At 42.1% G+C, this 17,763-nt stretch overlaps 2 protein-coding genes across 3 annotated transcripts; both read left to right on the forward strand.

The window, feature by feature from the left end:
• Nucleotides 1-7,936: 7,936 nt before the first annotated feature.
• zranb2 (zinc finger, RAN-binding domain containing 2) lies at nucleotides 7,937-12,346 on the forward strand. Of its 2 annotated transcripts, XM_034230003.1 has the most exons (10): nucleotides 7,938-8,115; nucleotides 8,786-8,838; nucleotides 8,938-9,046; nucleotides 9,265-9,347; nucleotides 9,426-9,502; nucleotides 9,592-9,747; nucleotides 9,848-10,068; nucleotides 10,552-10,611; nucleotides 11,035-11,184; nucleotides 11,410-12,346. In XM_034230003.1, the coding sequence occupies exons 1-10, from the start codon at nucleotides 8,060-8,062 to the stop codon at nucleotides 11,465-11,467; spliced, it is 1,023 nt and encodes a 340-aa protein (XP_034085894.1). In that variant the 5' UTR covers nucleotides 7,938-8,059; the 3' UTR covers nucleotides 11,468-12,346. The 2 variants fall into 2 exon arrangements, with proteins under 2 accessions (XP_034085893.1, XP_034085894.1); XM_034230002.1 differs by having other exon boundaries at nucleotides 7,937-8,115; nucleotides 11,035-12,346.
• A 1,162-nt stretch (nucleotides 12,347-13,508) lies between these two features.
• ptger3 (prostaglandin E receptor 3 (subtype EP3)) lies at nucleotides 13,509-16,660 on the forward strand. The gene is made up of 2 exons (XM_034230004.1): nucleotides 13,509-14,290; nucleotides 15,020-16,660. Exons 1-2 carry the CDS (start codon nucleotides 13,823-13,825, stop codon nucleotides 15,362-15,364), a joined length of 813 nt encoding a protein of 270 aa, XP_034085895.1. The 5' UTR covers nucleotides 13,509-13,822; the 3' UTR covers nucleotides 15,365-16,660.
• Nucleotides 16,661-17,763: the final 1,103 nt, after the last annotated feature.

Genomic DNA, 17,763 nt, shown 5'->3' on the forward strand with positions numbered 1-17,763 from the left:
CACACGCTGCATTTCACTCCGACTCTCATCATGAGGCACATACACGCTCAGAGGATGAGTGGAGGTGTGTGCAGTGACATCCACATGAGGCGTTACCACGGCGCTCATGGGCTTATTGTGACCGTGTGGCGTATCTCGGACAGAGGAATGCCGCGAGGTCTGTGGTTTAATAACCGAAAAGTTATAACCACCAGGCCTCTGCAGCGAACCCTGCTGCCTACTAATCAACAGATTGGAGGCAGCTGGCATAGTTACCGCGCTCTGCAGCTTATTAATCGATAGATTAAAATGCGCAGGCTTTTATAACGAACCCTGCTGGCTATTAACCGATAGGTCATAGGCAGCTGGTTCACCCAGAGTGGAGGATATGTGAAACACATTTGAAACTGATAACTCAGACAACATGTTGGGAAATAAGCTTCTTTTATTTTCCTCACACTCCCTCCCAAACCGTCAAGACCGGCTCTGTTTCCTCGGCGGCTCTCGTGGAGCAGACGACGAACGGGAGTACCTCACTCCCTTTTGACCCCCCCTCTCTGCTGGTGGGGGGGCGGAGGCGCGGGACGGTGCCCCTGCCGCCGCCGACGGACGAGTCTGACGCCTCGGCTGTGGTTGCTGTGAGCGTCTCTCTGCCTGTCGCTGTGGCCGGGTTGGCCGCTGCTGCTGCTGCCGCTGGTGCCGCTGAGGCTTCGCCGCAGGCTGGAGCAAGCCGACGTGCTGGCGGATATCATCCGCTCCGCTGCCGCCTTCATGGACTCGACCATGGCTAGAAACTGGGGTCCGAACAGCCCGTCCGGGCTGATCGGAGCGTCCAGCAAGACCTTCCTGGCTGGCTCTGTAACAGCCGCCTGTGGCAGCCAGAGGTGGCGCTGGATCTGCGTCATCCATGCTGCGATCCTTGCCTGGGAGACAGCCACGGCTGCGCACAGCGTGAGTGCCGTTCTGGCCGCCTTGCCGATCTCCTCCGCCTCCTCTGGTGCCAGCGTAACCACCGAGTTGGCCAGCAACGCGATGTTGTTTGCCGCCGCAGACGCCTGAAACGCACATTGGTGCGCCCGGTCAGCCTGGCGGGCGACATACTGGTCCTTGGGGGAGGCCAACATAGGGCGCCGTCCGGCGATCAAGTTGGCCTGCCTAACCCCAAAGAACGCCGTCAAGCTCGGCTCCAGAGCGGGGGTGGTTCCTGCCCGTCTGAACCCGGGAAAACACTCCGGCCATGTCGTCCAGAGCCACCCTCTCCCGTCCTAGGGGAACGGGGAGACCTTTGCATGCTGCTGCTTTGCCGATTATCTCCGGCAGCTCCAGCATAATGCCACCCAACGCCGGTAGCGCCGTGGCCACGGAGAAGGGGACCGCATGCTCGGCCGCCACACCCGTACCTCGCTCCGACCCCGTCTCCCCCGTCCAGGGGAGAGGGGGGAGGGGAGAGCCGCATGGCGAGCCATGGAGGGAGACAGGGTAGGAGTCGTCCGACTCCTGCCCCGCACTCGGCTCCAGAGACAGGCCGTCGTCCCTGTTCTGGACGGCCCAATCATCCTCCTCAGCCACAGCAGCTAGAGCGTCCGCTCTTCGCTTCCTGTCGGCTGACGGGAGACGGGCACAATGCGAACAAGCGACCTGCTGGCTGAGAGCCGCGTCCGCGTGCTCTGGCCCCAGGCAGGATTCGCATATCGCGTGTAAGTCATAGCTCATGATGTACCCCGTCTTACATGAGGGACAATCACGGACACAGTTGTTGTTCATGACTTGACCTTTCCTGTGCTTCAGTACTGTGCTGGTTGCTGAAGAAAAGAGGGAGCAGATTGCAGGGCCCCCTTCCTACTTATACCGGAAGGAGGCCCGAGTGTGGGGCCCACCTAGCGGGTGGGCGTGGACTACAAGTGTTGCAGTGCTGCGAGGGGGCGCAGAGGGATAACCCAATAGCGATAGCCTTAGAGGGCGAAGCCATATACGAAATAGAACCAAAGCGAACAGCGCTTCAATACAATCGGCCATTGTTGTTGTTGTCGATGTGAGGGATTTCCGCGCGGTTTGGATTTTATGAAGCAGGCACGTAAACGGTGACGTCATGACGCAGCAGCGGCAGCTCTGGGCGGTGTGAACAGAGCGGGAGCAGAAAAGGGAAACCGGAGCTGAACCAGAAAAGCTCCCGCTCTGAGCTAGAAAGGGAAAAGCGCTGGTGTGAAAGCCGCAAGAGTCCTGACTCTCCATTGCTTCAGAAGTTTCCCTTACACCTTGTTCCTAATTTAAAAAATCCAAATAGATTAGAGGAGGAAAGCAACATGTTTGTTTTCATTTCCATCTAACTTGGGAGTTAATATTCCAGAAATTATGCATTGTGGGGAACACAAATTGAGTTAGATATTATTTTCTCACCAGGAACATTTCCAGCGAGCTAATCCCCTGGCGACCCTGTGAAGAATCACACGACACACTTGAGTTTCCCTCAGAATGGACAGGTCGCAGGAAAGTCAGAGTTTAGGCGAATTCATTTTGTCAGTGCCTAATTGCATTTATTGGCCATGCCTGGCACCTCCTAATCCTGGATTATGATGATGCATTAACAGCTGGGACTGGCTGTTTACAAGGCATTTATTAGCTGGTGTCAACATAACGAGACAAATCCCACCTATCACATTAATCACCCCACTGCCAAGACTGTGTCTCTGCCAAAGCAGAGCCAGGTGACGCATAGGCCGAAGCTGCCCTGAAGCTGCTTCCCATTTTTCCACATTAGCCATTGTTATATTGCAATCAGATTACCTCCTCAGTAACTGTCAGCCCGGCAGTGAGGTGGTGACGAGCAACTCAAAGTGAATAGAGAGCAATGAATCGAGGGAGGTTAAAGATAACGGGAGAATAATTGTGGGATCAAATGCACGGTTGAGTGCGTCAAACCACAAAAACAATTTCCCCCACATAATGCTTCTAATTGAAGCCAGGTCACTTAATTACAGCGTGACTATTGTTTACTGTGAACCCATCTCCGTCCAGCTGTCACTTTCTCCTCCCTCTACCGCTATCTCATTTTCATTTTCTCTCCTTTACCACAGTAATATATGACTTCCTAGCCCAGAACACTGTTTGTTGAGAGTAAAAACCATCAAATAAAAAATGGTGAAGATAATTTGATAATTTATATTTGATTAAGCGCTAATTCAGTATGAAGCATCCTCACTTTTCTATAACTATCAAATTACTATGTACAGCTTTGTTTGAAAAACAATAAACATCTTAATTAACCTCAAATTAGCCTTAATAAAAGAATACAAATATATTTCACGGTGGAACTAGTATTCTGCCTGTAATTTATTTCTTTTTGCAGTGGTCTCCAAAAATGATGTGCAATAATTAAACAGGACTATGCAAGACAGACCTGACAAAACCATTTGAGAAATTACATTGTAGAAAGTCCTGCTGGCCTTGCCTTAATGGAAGCAAGGGGTATAGATATTACATTTTGTACAGAGACATGGGAATCATCAAGTGAGATCGTCCCTCGTCCTGTAAACACTTTATCTGTGGAGATCTCTGATTCCATTTGATTAAGAATGTCTGGTTGCAGGGTTTGTGCCAACATCACTCCTCCAATTCTCCGGCCTGTCAGAATGGGTTGTACTTGACACATTGATATTGTCAGTGAAGAATGCTCGATCACCTGGAAGCTGAAAGCATGGTTGTCTCGGCCTCAAAATATGTTTTTGTGTGGAAACGAACATGATTTTGAAAAAGTTTTTCATGGAGATTCTTTACCAACTTTGGTATTGTCTATAGTGATTAAGACATTGAATAATAGGTTTAAACTATCAGCACCAGATGAATACTCGACCACTTTTTCAATGCACTTACAGAACCTAAACTGAAGATCCAGTAGTATTCGCTCCATTTTGCATTATAGTACTGCTAAACAAAAGGTTTATAACTCATACATTTAACACATCATATCAGGCTTTGTAGATTGCTTTCACAGCAAGTGGTGGGACTGGATTGTAAAATGTGTGCTCTCTGGCTCCCAAAATGAATGTGCTTTGGTGATAAGGACTGGATGAGAGGACGGGAGATACGGCACAATGCAGCAGCGCATCTCCCAGCACAAGCTGTTTCACTGTGCAGTAGTCTGCATTATATAATTCTGATGGGCTTCGCTGGCACCTTACACTTCACCTCCCACGGCTAAAGTGTGAACACAGAGCCAGCCTTCGGGCTTTGAACTGTCCTCGGACAAATGTGCAGAAACAAATAAAGCATGCCTCAAAAGGGCATAGTAAATGACACTGAGTTAACAAACAGCCCCACAGTTGACTTGTGTTTGGCACATGGGGAATACACGTCACCCCTGATTAATGCTGAATCATGATATTGAAATAAGAGCGGAGGGTGGAGTGTGCCAGCACTCACCAGCCTCCAACTTTTCACCCTCACAGTAACCTTTTTCTCGGGAACCGCTCCCTGCCATCTGTCAGTATTGGAAAGCCCTTGTGGCTTTCAGCAGGTTTTTCCAAACCTACATACATGGCTGCCTTTCCCTGTCAGAAACTCTGCTGTGCATAAACCTTCAGGCGTAACCAGCCACTGGGAAGGAAAACAGTGTCAGCCCAGCCAAAGCCTCATTGACACCATGAAAAATCTCTCTTAGTAATGTTATTGACCCAGGACATAATCAGCTGGTGGGCAGTACATTGGCCAGAAAAGGACACAGTAAAGTTGAGAAAGCATTACCACCAGTGAAGCTACTTTGGGATGGATGTTGTTTAGCTAAGTGTTATTTAATTGCCTGACTCCTCGCTGAATCTTTCATGCAACTCTGTGCCGCAAACAAACATACCAAAGCATTGGCATTGTCTCCTTATTAGTTATTCATTGCTTAATTAACTTCATATCTCTGCTCACTCTTTTTTGCAGCGCTGAAAACTAGCAGGAAGTAGTTTTTCAGCTGAACCTTGTGAGTAGAGATGGCTCATGCGCTATCAGTTAGAATAAAAAAAGGCTTCCTTTATGAAAAAAAGTTTCGATTAATTAAAGAAAACTCAGAACCGAACAGATTGGATGCCTCGTCTTGAACAAATAACAATATGCGGGTGTGGAGGCTCTTGTTTTCATGCAATATTACACTTCTGGCCTCTGTGTGTGAATTATATTGATGACGGTCCACGAGTCATTTCCTTTAGGAGAAAGAGGATGACTCATAAAAATGTGCCTCCATCGTATATGATACCTTATTTTTGCTGGCCCCTCATCCTAATAAAACTTTGTGTGGGGCTCATAAATCAAGTGCATGTCTCCCTAACAGATACATAATGATGAACACGATGTATGATTAAAAAGTCTTGTTCAGTTCATCTCCAGTGTACTCAATTGAAGGAACCCAATCTTGTCCAAGACATAAACGACATTCATCAACAATCATTTCACCCCTGTCAAAAGTGGGCAAAAGGAACAGAGGGCGAATAATAGAAAGCAATATACTGAAGCTAAAGCACCGAAAAGGCTTCTTGTGTGGCCTCAGGTTCACGGACCAGCTGTGACTGTGACCTCAAAGAGTCTTTGACTTTGACCGGCAGCAGATTGTGTGGACAAGGTCACTTACAGAGAAGCTTAAGCCCTGCTGTGTAACTAAATCGTATCTGATGTTAAGTACATCACATGAGAAATATTATAATACTTGGGGCCTTTCATTCCTTGTTATGAATAGTAGTAACATCTCAACAGCATAGTGTGTTACTTACTGCCTGCATTTTAACAACCTATTAAGAGCAATGATTATGAAACATTTTGTTCTATTGGATTGACCCCATTCTGGCCAGATCAAATCGGATCTGAAATCCGAAGCCAGTTTGATGCAAATTACATTTTCCACATAGACTGTATGGAGTTTTAACATACACAGAATTTCCTTTGGTGTATGGACAAGGATCTAATAATATAAATATGTATAAGATGTATTTAATTTTAAATATTTTATTTTTTTAAGCTTTGAGGGATATGCAAAAATGTAATAGAGACAAAGGTGCCAGCATAAAGAATAAAACAAATATGCAGTGTACAGAGATACTAGTCTGAAAAAAGATGCATACAATCCTATATACAAATGTGAAGACTTTAGTGTAACATGTAGTGTATGGGGATATTAGTCTGTGTCAGTGGGGGTCCTTGGCCTTGGTGATGAAGCCAGCTGCAGATGGGGAGAAACTGTTTTGTGGTGAGGTGTTTTGGTCCTGATGGAGAGGAGTGATTTTAAATGATTTCAGTGTCCAAAGTGGGAGGAGTCCGCCACAAGCTTTCCTGCCCGCCTCAGGGTCCTTTAGGGTTGGAAGATTGCAGCCAATCACCTTCTCCACAGAGCAAATGTAGTCAGCTCTAATGCAAATATAAAAATCTAAAGATGTGATATTTTGTGATTTAAGTAAAGAGGGTTATAAATCTGAAATTGTACGGGATTTATACAATGCATATTGTATTCCAGGGTACGGGACTATATAGCACTAATGATTACATTATGTGAATTTTACAACCATGAATTATAGTCCTCTGCCATATCTAACAGAGAAGAGCAGACATATATATATTTCTTATTGTGCATACAATGAAACTTCTTATCTATCTACTCACTTTATGTCAGCAGAGACCAGAAAACGCTGAGAGGCATTCCTTTGTGTTCTCAGTTTTAAGGCTTTCTGTGAGAGATCAGTGACTTTTTTTAACTCCTACCAATATCTATGCTACTGACAGACACCTCAAATAAGTGGATACTTCATCAACATGTAACTAAGTCACTAAGTCAAGTGTCTTTTATGTCAAGTGCCTTAAATATCTTATATAAAAGGATGTCACAACGCAAATCATCTTACTTTCACCTGCCACATTGTATCAAAGATCTTTTGAAGTAAGAGGTGAGAATCTCTTATATATAGATATGTATATCTTTACATTGCAATTAAACTGTTGTGATCTTTGAAATGTTTATTTTATTCAAAAGACTACCGTGGTATATATTTATTATTAGATACATTGGACACATGTAGTTCAGAGATTATGGAAGAACACACTAGTTCTCTTGAAGTTCAACTCCATAAATTGAAGGAGCCTTGATTTAGATTTTTTTTAAAACAGGAGGTAGGCTACTGTGTGTGCGCTGATAAACCTTGGCATTAACTGCCATCTAGTGGCTTGAACTGATTTTGCAATAAATCATGGTTTGGGAAGGATAAGGGTTTCAAAGTCAATAATATATATTATTTTAAACGGATCTTTAATCAGGTGTGAGCTTAATAACTCGCAATCAGACATCCACCGGCTAAGTATCTGCCATCTCTTAGTATTCAAAGGTGTAGTTTCAACATTGTAAATTCTCAAAGTATAAACTGGATTAGTTTTAAGCTACAATACTAACCCTCTATGAGGCTTTATTTCCTCTTTTAAAGGCAACTGTGATGAAAAGGGTTCATCAAAAATAAATGTGATATGCTACCTAAAAGGGTGTAAAGTGTGTATAATAGCAGGTTTATGGCCTTAACCATCTTTGGGTTCCTAAGAACTTGCAGATATATTTATTGTGATACACATAATTGCCTGAATTAAAACGTATTATTCTTCTGATTGAACATCAACAGAACTCTTGTAAATTATATTATCCGATCCTAACACATTTGCCGATGTTGTCCTATACTGTATAAAAAGCGTTGCATTCACGTGTTTTCTGTAATATTAAGCCCTAATGTCACAAATAAAAGACCATAGTTTTGTTACGAATTTGTAGCTTTATGTGTTGAGTTGATTTAGAAAACGGAATGCAAATGACAGTAGTGTGATCTTTTTCTTGTGATTATGTAAAAACAATTAAATACATGTATTCTTCTTACATCTCGTAAGAATCTCTACATTATACCCAAAACCTACTTACCACAATGCCGGGCTGTTGTGTGTATCGAAATCGAGCAGAGAAATGTGAGTTTAAAGTGCTACCGGAAACCCCTGAAGGCATCGTTGGAGGGAGCAGGAGGCGCGAGGCTAACAGTGAGCACACCCTGCCAGCGAGCCACTCAGTGTTAACGCCACAAACATGTCGGGGAAGAGTTTTCGAGTTAGCGACGGGGACTGGATTTGTCCAGATAAAAAGTAAGTGCTTCCCACATTAATAAAAAATGCTCATTTTACCTACATTATGATGGAAAATAGCACCATATATTTGTCAAATATGCTGGTCGTGCAAGTTAGCGTAGGCCTTTAGCATTGCATGCTAAAAGGCTAGCTTGTTGACTAGCTGAGTTGTTCACTTGTAACTTATTTCAACCTCTTTACATTCATCATCTACACAATAACAAGTAACACAATGTGTTCATTCGAGGGTGGGGATGTGACAGTGTGTCTTTATATAAGTTGTCAGTGTGCGCAGACTTATTATATAGCAAGCTAGCTATCGTTAGCCTAATTGGGTTAAGTGAGAGTCCACACTTACTACTGAGGGTAGTGTTTACAATGTTGAAGAAGCCAAGTTGTCGTTAGTGTGGAGTCTATCTTAGGTAACTTGTGTAGTCAGCAGTATCAGTTTGCACATGAGCTGCATTAGAAACGTCTTGAGTGACAGACAAGCCAGCTGCAGTTGTGCAGGCCTTTCACACAGGCTTTCCCAAGCAAGACTACAAGCTAATGATGTTAAACATGAGAGATAAATAAACATACACCACTACTTTTGCGTGAAGCCTACTCAGTTTACGCCTGTATTGTGAAGTAACAAGGCCAATGTTGTATCTGTGGCTACTATGTATTCATCTTTATCCTTTTGCAGGTGTGGAAATGTAAATTTTGCTCGAAGGACAAGTTGCAACAGATGTGGCAGCGGTGAGTCCTTCTTTATGCACATTGTTAAATCTAGATTCAGGCTTCATACATTCTGTCAAAAGGCTGCTGTACTGAAACAACATTGTTATGCTTCCTCAGAGAAAACCACAGAGGCCAAAATGATGAAAGCTGGAGGGACAGAGATTGGAAAAACTCTGGCTGAGAAGAGTAGAGGCCTCTTCAGTGCAAACGATTGGCAATGCAAAACGTAAGGTGTATTGTAAATTATAAGGAACTACCAAAATGTTTGATTAACCACTCAATTGAGCAAATTAACTAAATAGTTTACTGTATACACACACATGATTATGAATACACAATAACCCTTTTGTTTCCAAATTAGCTGAAATATTTACTTCCCTTTTTCTATTTTTAAATGTGTTGAGTTCTTACAGATTCTTATTTTACTCTTCTACTCTCGTACAGATGTGGAAATGTCAATTGGGCCAGGAGGTCAGAGTGCAACATGTGTAACACCCCAAAATATGCCAAGCTCGAGGAGAGAACCGGTATGTCAACAAATGTGTATTTTGGCAAGTCTTGGTGTGTTTGAAAACGAGTTTCTAAAGCCTATTTTCGCCATTCAGGTTACGGTGGAGGTTTCAATGAAAGAGAAAACGTGGAATACATTGAAAGAGAGGATTCTGACGGGGAATATGATGAAGTGAGTTGTCATCATTTCGGTTGACTTACTGCCATGTACACATGTGGCATCTGAAATCTTCATTTCTAAACTGCTTTCTTATGTCACAGTTTGGTAGGAAAAAGAAAAAGTTTCGTGGAAAAGATGAAAAGAGCGAACCTGAGAAGAAGGTAGTAGTACCAATTAAAGTTCAAGCTCCCGACGACGAGGAAGATGAAGAGGATGAGGAAGAGGAAGAGGGTGACCTTTCCAAATACAAATTAGATGTAAGATTGGTTGCTGGATCCTTTAAATTCAAAAGAAAACATTTAGTTTAAATTAAAATACTATACAATGATTGTGTTATAACCAACACGTCTTCTCAAGGATGATGAAGACGATGACGAAGATGGAGACCTTTCAAAGTACGACCTGGACGCTAGTGAGGATGAGGACAAGGATGAGGACAAGGACAAGGACAAGGACAAAGACAAGGACAAGGACACGGACAAGGACACGCCAGCTCAGAAAAAGGGCAGCCGTTCGGGTTCGTCCCGCTCCGGCTCCTCCTCGCGCTCCTCCAGCTCCAGTTCACGGTCGAGGTCCAGGTAAAAGGGTACAGGTCAAGGGTAACTCCGGGCAAAATGTCAGTATCAGCTCAATCTTCCTTCTGAATTACTGATCCACATTAATACATGTCTTGTTCTGCCGATTTGTTGTTTTCTCAACCCCTCCCCGACTGTGGTGTTAGAACCTTGATGTGCAGAAGTTTCTAGATGTCGCTTTATGTTTTGAAACGCCTGACTTTTATTAGAACAAATGCATTGTTGATATTCTAGACTTGAAATGCACCTTGAATATCTGTTTGAAGATTTTACCTGTTTTTGTTGTCTTTCTATTTACTTGGTTATTTCACCAAACCCACAAAAGCATCTTTTGTTAGTCTAAACATGTACTCATCAGTTAAGCTGTACTGTAATGAATAGTCTAACTGAAATACTGTCCAACTGTTTGTACTATCCTGTGTGACCCGTCCAGGTATTTGTCTTGTTCAGAAAATATTGGAAAGGTTTTGTTTTTTTGTCTTTCAGGTCCCACTCTAGAAGCTCATCAAGTTCCAGGTCTGGATCTCGCTCCAGGTCCCACTCCAGGTGAATGAGGTGACATGCACTCTCTCCCTAGGAGAGTGTATGTACAGGGCAAAGCTCCAGAGCAATCCTACTCCCCAGCTAACATTTGAACAAAGACTGAATTCACAATCTGCCTTGACGCTTTCAAATAATTTGATCTGGGGTTTTTTCAAATTTTAATTTAGGACTGGGAGTATAAATGGTACACAATTTAACTATCTGAACTGAGATTTAATTTGACCAAAGCTAAAACGTCTAGAGCTTGGGTTTTAATCTCACACTCTCAATAGGAGTGCTTTAATTATATTGACTTGATGCTAAACATTTTCTTCAGCATCTTGGGATGACCTATATTTAAGTGCTCTTAAACTTGATAAAAACCGACGCTGATGGGACTGTGTCTTGACCTTACTGACCCTAGTGCTTGGTTTATTCCTCCAAAAGATCCAGTTCCAAGTCTGGAAAGGGCTCCTCTCCCCGGAAGAGGTCCCGCTCCCCCTCCTCCTCACCTGAGAGGGGACAGAAGCGCAGTCGCTCCAGGTCCTCATCTGGAGAGAAAAAGCGGAGGCGCTCTAGATCACGTTCGTCCGAAAGGTTTGGGTTTCTGTGGAATACCACAATGGCACTGATTCTTATTAGCCATCTGTCGCCTCGCTTATGGGAGTTCAGATTTATAGAAATATCCTCACATTTTGCCTTGTTATATTGTTTTTACATACATTTGTTAACCATGTTGTTGTTTCAAGAATGCATAGGTGAATGTTAACATCTGAGCCTGCTGACCTTGTCTTTCTTCCCGTGGTGTTTGTGTGATTTCAGGTGCCGTGGGCAGTCCTCTGGATCCTCCCATTCTGGCTCCAGCTCAAAAAAGAAATAACTTTAACGCCTTAAAAACAAGAAAAGGAACCTTAGTAGAAAAGTGCATGTTGCGTTGGAAGCAAAACAACCACATCATTTCAGTATGATGTCCATTTTCATAAAAAGTCTTATTTTCTTCAAAAACAGAGTGGCAACATGACTCCCTCTGCCGTTGCACATCATCCCTTTTTAAAACCACCTACACCCCAAACTGTGACAAGTGTCTGTAACTGCAGGTGTCCAATAAACACAAGTGTTTAGTCCCATATGAAATTCAGATGAACTGTAAAAAGGCAGTAGGCTACTTAAAAACGCATATCTTTGTAGCAGTACATTTTATTCCACGCCTCTGTGGGGAAATTAAAGTGATCATTTTTGATTATATTTTTTCCGTGGCCCTAGAAATATCTGATATTTTGGTACTTTTATTATTTTTTTAAATACTTTCATTTTTTTTTTTATAAAATATGAAGTACTTAAGCACCAACTTGTTATAACAGATATAGCAATTCATATTGGTATTTTTGTTTTTATTTCCTTAAAAATATTTTTTTGCTTTCTGTCAAGGTAAGTATTTTACTTTTTGATATTGCGTGTTTTAACTAAATGGCTGTAAATTCCACATTCTTTGGTTTAGGTGTTTAGTGTTGTATTTCTATTTTTTTTCTTTACACAATTGTCACACGTTACAATTTAAAGTTATACCTTCTCATTTGTCACCTGGGAAACTAAAACATTTAAGAAATTATGAATTAATAATATTAATATTCGTACTTAAGATTAGTACTTCCAGAATAACAAACAGTATATCCTGATTCATGGTAGAAAGTGGCAATACAGTCTTTAATGGTGAAACAACTCAAATGTACACGTGTAAATAAAATCCTGTCGACTGTTACTTTGTTGTTGCGTTTGATTTAGCCAAGATTAGCTTATTTTTGCAGATGTGTATACATAATCACAGTTTCACTACCAGCAAAGTTGTGTAGCTATGGAGGCTTTTGATAGCTAATGATGTTTTGTTATTGCACACAAATGGCAAAAATCAATCATGAGTTTCAAACAAGTTCACAATACAGATCTGATTTTAAAAATAGGGGAGGAATAAAGACAACAGTGTTTAAAGTGTAACAGCTCATATTTAAAAACTAGCTCTTTTTTTATTATAAGGTAAACCATTAAATGAATAAATACTCCTGACTAGTTGAATTTTGAATGGGCTTTAGACTTGTGTTGTCGTTCTCATTGTGGTCAGCAGGTGGCACTGCTGTTATCGTCCTGAGTTTAACAGGGATGGGTACGTATCGGTGTCTGATACATGTCCCGGACTGCATTTAAAGTTGGTTAACAAGTGTTCGTAGGTTGGAAATATTAGAAGCTGCTGGCAGTGGAACCGTGAAAGCAACGTGCTGTTAGTGTATCATCTGAGTAGGCTAGTAGTGAAATGTGTTCATGCTCTAATCTAAATTCACATCAAGTAGGCTACTTAAACTATTTGTATGAGAAACCATTAATAGCCTACCTTCTTATCCCTTAAAGCAAATGTCCCCATGATCATCAACCAGATGTAGCCTAGATTTAATACATGTCTTTTTAGTGCCATTTCTCTCGAAGAGGCGCAGAGCAGGTTTATTGTTACCTAATTTATCCGACAAGTCTTCCCATATGCTCACCACCAAGATGTGATCATCTCCAGCATCATGACTTTAGTTTGTCGAGCACCGAAGCAGTGATAGGGTTGCACCTAAAGTGCCTGTAGCCTATACATAGAACGTATAAGGATATCACACAAGGTTTTCATAAAAGTGCTGTACAGTTTAGAAAGTGTATTTTAAACTATGTGCCTGTGTTTGATTTTCTGGGTAGCCCCGCCTCCAGCGCGTAAAAAGGAGCCAACGCGCTTTTACGCACTTCATTCAGCTGGAGCGCAAGAGGATGCCGGACACATACCTGTGTTCTCTGCTGCGTTCAGGCTTACCCTTTCCGAAACTATGTACAAGGACGGCTGTGATTCTCTAGGGGGGTTGAAAAACTTGATTGGAGAGATGCTGGACTTCAACGTCTCCAGGTCATTGCGCGAAAGCAATGCCACCAAAAACTCCAGTTGTGGATCTGTATCAGTTGGTTTCCCTATAGCCATGATGATCACTGGCATGGTGGGCAACACATTAGCTCTTATTCTGGTGTATGTATCTTACAAAAGAAGGAAAATAAAAGGAAAAAGTCTTTCTTGCTTTGCATTGGATCACTGGCGTTAACTGACTTGTTTGGACAGCTTTTGACAAGTCCAATAGTGATATCAGTTTACAGGGCGGACCTGAAGTGGGAGCGCATCGACTCATCGGGCAAATTATGCGGTTTTTTCGGTGTGTGCATGACAACTTTTGGCCTGTGCTCTCTCTTCTTGGCCAGCGCCATGGCAATTGAAAGGGCTCTGGCGATAACAAATCCACACTGGTACTCCAATCACATGAAGACAAGTGTGACAAAGCAGACTTTGGCTGTCATCTGGTGTCTTGTGTTGCTCTTTGCGCTGCTGCCCATTGCAGGGGTCGGGGAATATACGCGCCAGTGGCCGGGCACATGGTGCTTTATCAGCACGGGGGACAGGGAAGTCCCGGGCAATATGTTTTTCGCCATCACTTTTGCTGTACTTGGGATTTTCTCTCTGCTTGTTACACTTTCCTGCAATGTAGTGACAATCCGTGGCTTAATTATCCGGTGTAAAACAAAGTCTGGCACTTCTCAGTCTTCAAAGCAGTGGGAACGGCTCACCACGGAGACCGTCGTTCAGCTGTTAGGGATTATGTGCGTCCTTCTTATATGCTGGTCTCCTCTGCTGGTATGTTTTTATAGGCCACTCAGCCTTTAACTTTCTTACTGCATGCATTCACTAGTTCCTATGGCCAAATGAAATTGAGGATATAAGAAAGATTTAACATACAGTATATTTTCTAAAGATGCTTGTTTCTTTTCATACAGTAAAAGCTTGTATAGTAAATTGCCCAGTGCCTTTTATTCACAGATCAATTTATTTTATTGTCACTTGCAGATCTTTATATGTGGAAATGTTTCGACAGAAAGCTGCACATCCTTATATTTTCTCCTTAAAAATCTATTCACTATCTCACACTATTTTACTTTTATCTCGCACACACACAAACCACACATGCCACTCACATAAATGCTGTCATGTATAATCCTTTTAAATGCTGCTGACATTTTCCATTAAGGGGCAATCCACTTATCTGAGTCCTGGTTGGGGGTCTGCTCAGTCTGTTTTGAGGTCATGCATGATCAGGCACATGTTTAATAGTCCCAAAGATATTATTAGAAGCAACAGTGATGGCAGAGCGTGAGCACCTAGAGCGTGAACATCATGCTTTCCTAGTTTGATTCAGTATAGCTGCTCATGGCTGTGGTGAGATTTGTGACATTTAATATATAAGAAGTATTATTTCAATAATCAAGTGTGCATAACCATTAAAAGGCTTTCTCAATGTTACATTTTGAGTGAAGAAGATAGTTTGTCCTTATGGTACAAACAACATGTGCCTGCCTCCCCTTTCAGGTGCTGATGCTGAGGATGATCTCCCACCAGGTATCTTCCCACGAGTGCAACTCAACAGCAGTGACCTCCAGTCGTAACTCTAGCCGGGACGTCCAGTTAGACTGTAACTTTTTCCTCACAGCAATCCGCTTGGCCTCCCTCAACCAGATCCTGGACCCATGGGTCTATTTGCTCCTCAGAGAGATCCTCCTACGCAAGTTCTGCTTAGTGGCTAATGCAGTGTCCAACTGCTCCATAGAGGAACCGAAGGAGACCCAGACGGCATTGGACGCCCTCAATAAGCAGAACCATCAAGACGGCAACAACCTTGATAAACCACAAGGCAGCAAGGATGTCAACATTTGACAGGAATTATATCATGGCTTTAAGTTCAGACAGATTGGATGGAAGAGAATATGGAAACACGATTTTCATGGATGTGTCCTAACATCATGTTAACAAAGGGTCTCTCCATGTTCTGGACAGAAGGATATTGTACAGTGGTCTCAGTTGCAGTCTTAATAAGAACAAGCCAAGTCTGCTCGGGGTGCTTTGTTTTGTTTAAAACACATTCCATCCGAAGTCACCAAACCAGCATGTGGATGCATGACCTTGTCACGCGTTACATTTGGCTGCAGCGCGGCAAGTTTTCTGTTTTGATAACAGCATCTCCCAGACTCAAGACCTGAATATGGGGGACTCTAAATGGACTTATATGGAAGTAATCCATCTTGTGCTCTTGCAAATTGCTTTAGCCAAATTGAAGCCATAAACTAGCTAAAGGACTAATGGATTTTCCGTATGTCTAAAAATTAAGATGGAAACTGTACATTTGCATATATTAAGATGTAAATAGGACTGCCATATCTTACATTAAATTTAGCCATAGAGGTTCTTCTGAAAGAAATACAATCCTAAACTGGAGCCGATTGTTGATTGTCAGATTATTTATTAGTGTCTGGTGTTATAGTGACTTCTGCACTGAATCATGCTACCTGCTTGGTATCAGTTGTTGTAAATTGTATAGTATAATGTACGTTGTTTTCCTCGGGATAGCAGCCAAAAAAATTACGTGAAGCTTTTAGTTTTATGCCACGTTCGCCCTTGAATATGAATGCACTGGTATGTTTTTTGTGCAATTACAAGTATTTTTCTCAGCAATGTTCTTTTCAGAATAGCTTCATTCCACTCTTTTGAACCAATTATATGTGGCAAATAACTGTAAATGTGTGTTTTTCAGCATTATGGATGGCAGGGGGGCATTATTATAATGTAGGCAAGGCAAGGCAAGTTTATTTATATAGCACCTTTCAACACAAGGCAATTCAAGGTGCTTTACAAAAATGAAAGACATTCAGACAAAGGCATTTAAAAGCCGTCATTAAAAAGAAAAGATAAAGAAAGAAACATTAAAAGAAAAAAATACATGAATAAAAAGTTACAGTGCAGTTTAAGATATGAATAGTTCACACAGAAGTTCCATTTTACTGATGCCTTTCTTTAAGGTTTCTCCGTGCATGAGCTGTGTACGCTTGTATGGCACATACGTCCCGAGCAGCATACACAGAGAAAACCAGCCAGGACAAAGTCCCCAGACACTGATTCCCTGGGGTTACTAACCCCAAATGTTCATTAACCAAAAACGAAACACAACCGCTCAGTTTCAATTAAAAGCAGTGGCAAAAAGAAAAGTCTTCAGTCTGGATTTAAAAGTAGTCAGAGTTGCAGCGGACCTGCAGGTTTCTGGGAGTTTGTTCCAGATATTTGGAGCATAATAACTTAACGCTGCTTTACCATGTTTAGTTCTGACTCTGGGGGCAGAAAGCTGACCAGTCCCTGAAGACCTGAGAGATCTGGTTGGTTCATAATTTAGCAGGAGGTCAGAAATGTATTTTGGGCCTAAACCATTCAAAGCTTTATAAACCAGCAGCAGTATTTTGAAATCTATTCTTTGACACACAGGAAGCCAGTGTAAAGACTTCAGAACAGGAGTGATGTGATCCACTTTCTTAGTGTTAGTAATGTAGTTACATGGCTGTCAATGTCTCACTGAGAAATCCTTGTTCTGCAAGTTCATAATGGAACAAAAGGACAATATGTTCATATAGCCTAAGTAGAGACAAAGGTGCTGTTTGGATACAAGTCTGATAAACAGGAAAATAATGAAATAACAGAAGCTGTGTCCAAATAATACACAGCATAAAACATCTTAAACATGAAAAGCTATTTTGGCACTCTTGAAACATATGCTTTAATTACTCAGATTCAAGAATTCATGCGTATAATTATGTGGTGGTGATTGCCTTGAACATGTTGAATTTGTTGTTCTACATTTAAAATGTTCTTAACAGCCAAACTGTGTCCACCTTAATGCTACCTCTCAATATAAATATATGCTCATTTTCCTTAAACGTGTACAGTGGAAATCACCATAGGTCTGAGATAAAATGAAGGTTATTTTCAATCTTTGTTCTTATTGCCAATATAAGTATGAGTGCTGTTGGCAGGAAATGGCAATCAATTCCTTTACTACGGGCTACGACGTCATGTATAGCGCTGTAAATATATTCATACAGTAGAGGTCCAGCATCTTAGGCAAAGACATCTCAAGGATGGACACGTTTTTTAATTGCATGGTAACCTCCAGGTTATGGGGACCCTTTGTCACACTTACACATCAGCCAACAAGATTAGATATGTGTGGATTCTGCTTTGCCATGTCTTGCCTTTGCCTCTTGAAAGGGCGAGTTCATACAAGCTCAGTG

The sequence above is a fragment of the Gymnodraco acuticeps genome, unplaced genomic scaffold (genome assembly GCF_902827175.1).
Source record: "Gymnodraco acuticeps unplaced genomic scaffold, fGymAcu1.1, whole genome shotgun sequence".
In the NCBI taxonomy this organism is placed as follows: Eukaryota; Metazoa; Chordata; class Actinopteri; order Perciformes; family Bathydraconidae; genus Gymnodraco; species Gymnodraco acuticeps.

Coding starts and splice junctions, on each gene's coding strand:
- zranb2 (XM_034230002.1), top strand. CDS start 8,060: ATGTCGGGGAAGAGTTTTCGAGTTAGCGACGGGGACTGGATTTGTCCA. Junction 9,348..9,425: donor CAAGCTCGAGGAGAGAACCG/GTATGTCAACAA, acceptor TTCGCCATTCAG/GTTACGGTGGAGGTTTCAAT. Junction 9,503..9,591: donor CTGACGGGGAATATGATGAA/GTGAGTTGTCAT, acceptor CTTATGTCACAG/TTTGGTAGGAAAAAGAAAAA.
- ptger3 (XM_034230004.1), top strand. CDS start 13,823: ATGACAACTTTTGGCCTGTGCTCTCTCTTCTTGGCCAGCGCCATGGCA. Junction 14,291..15,019: donor TATGCTGGTCTCCTCTGCTG/GTATGTTTTTAT, acceptor CTCCCCTTTCAG/GTGCTGATGCTGAGGATGAT.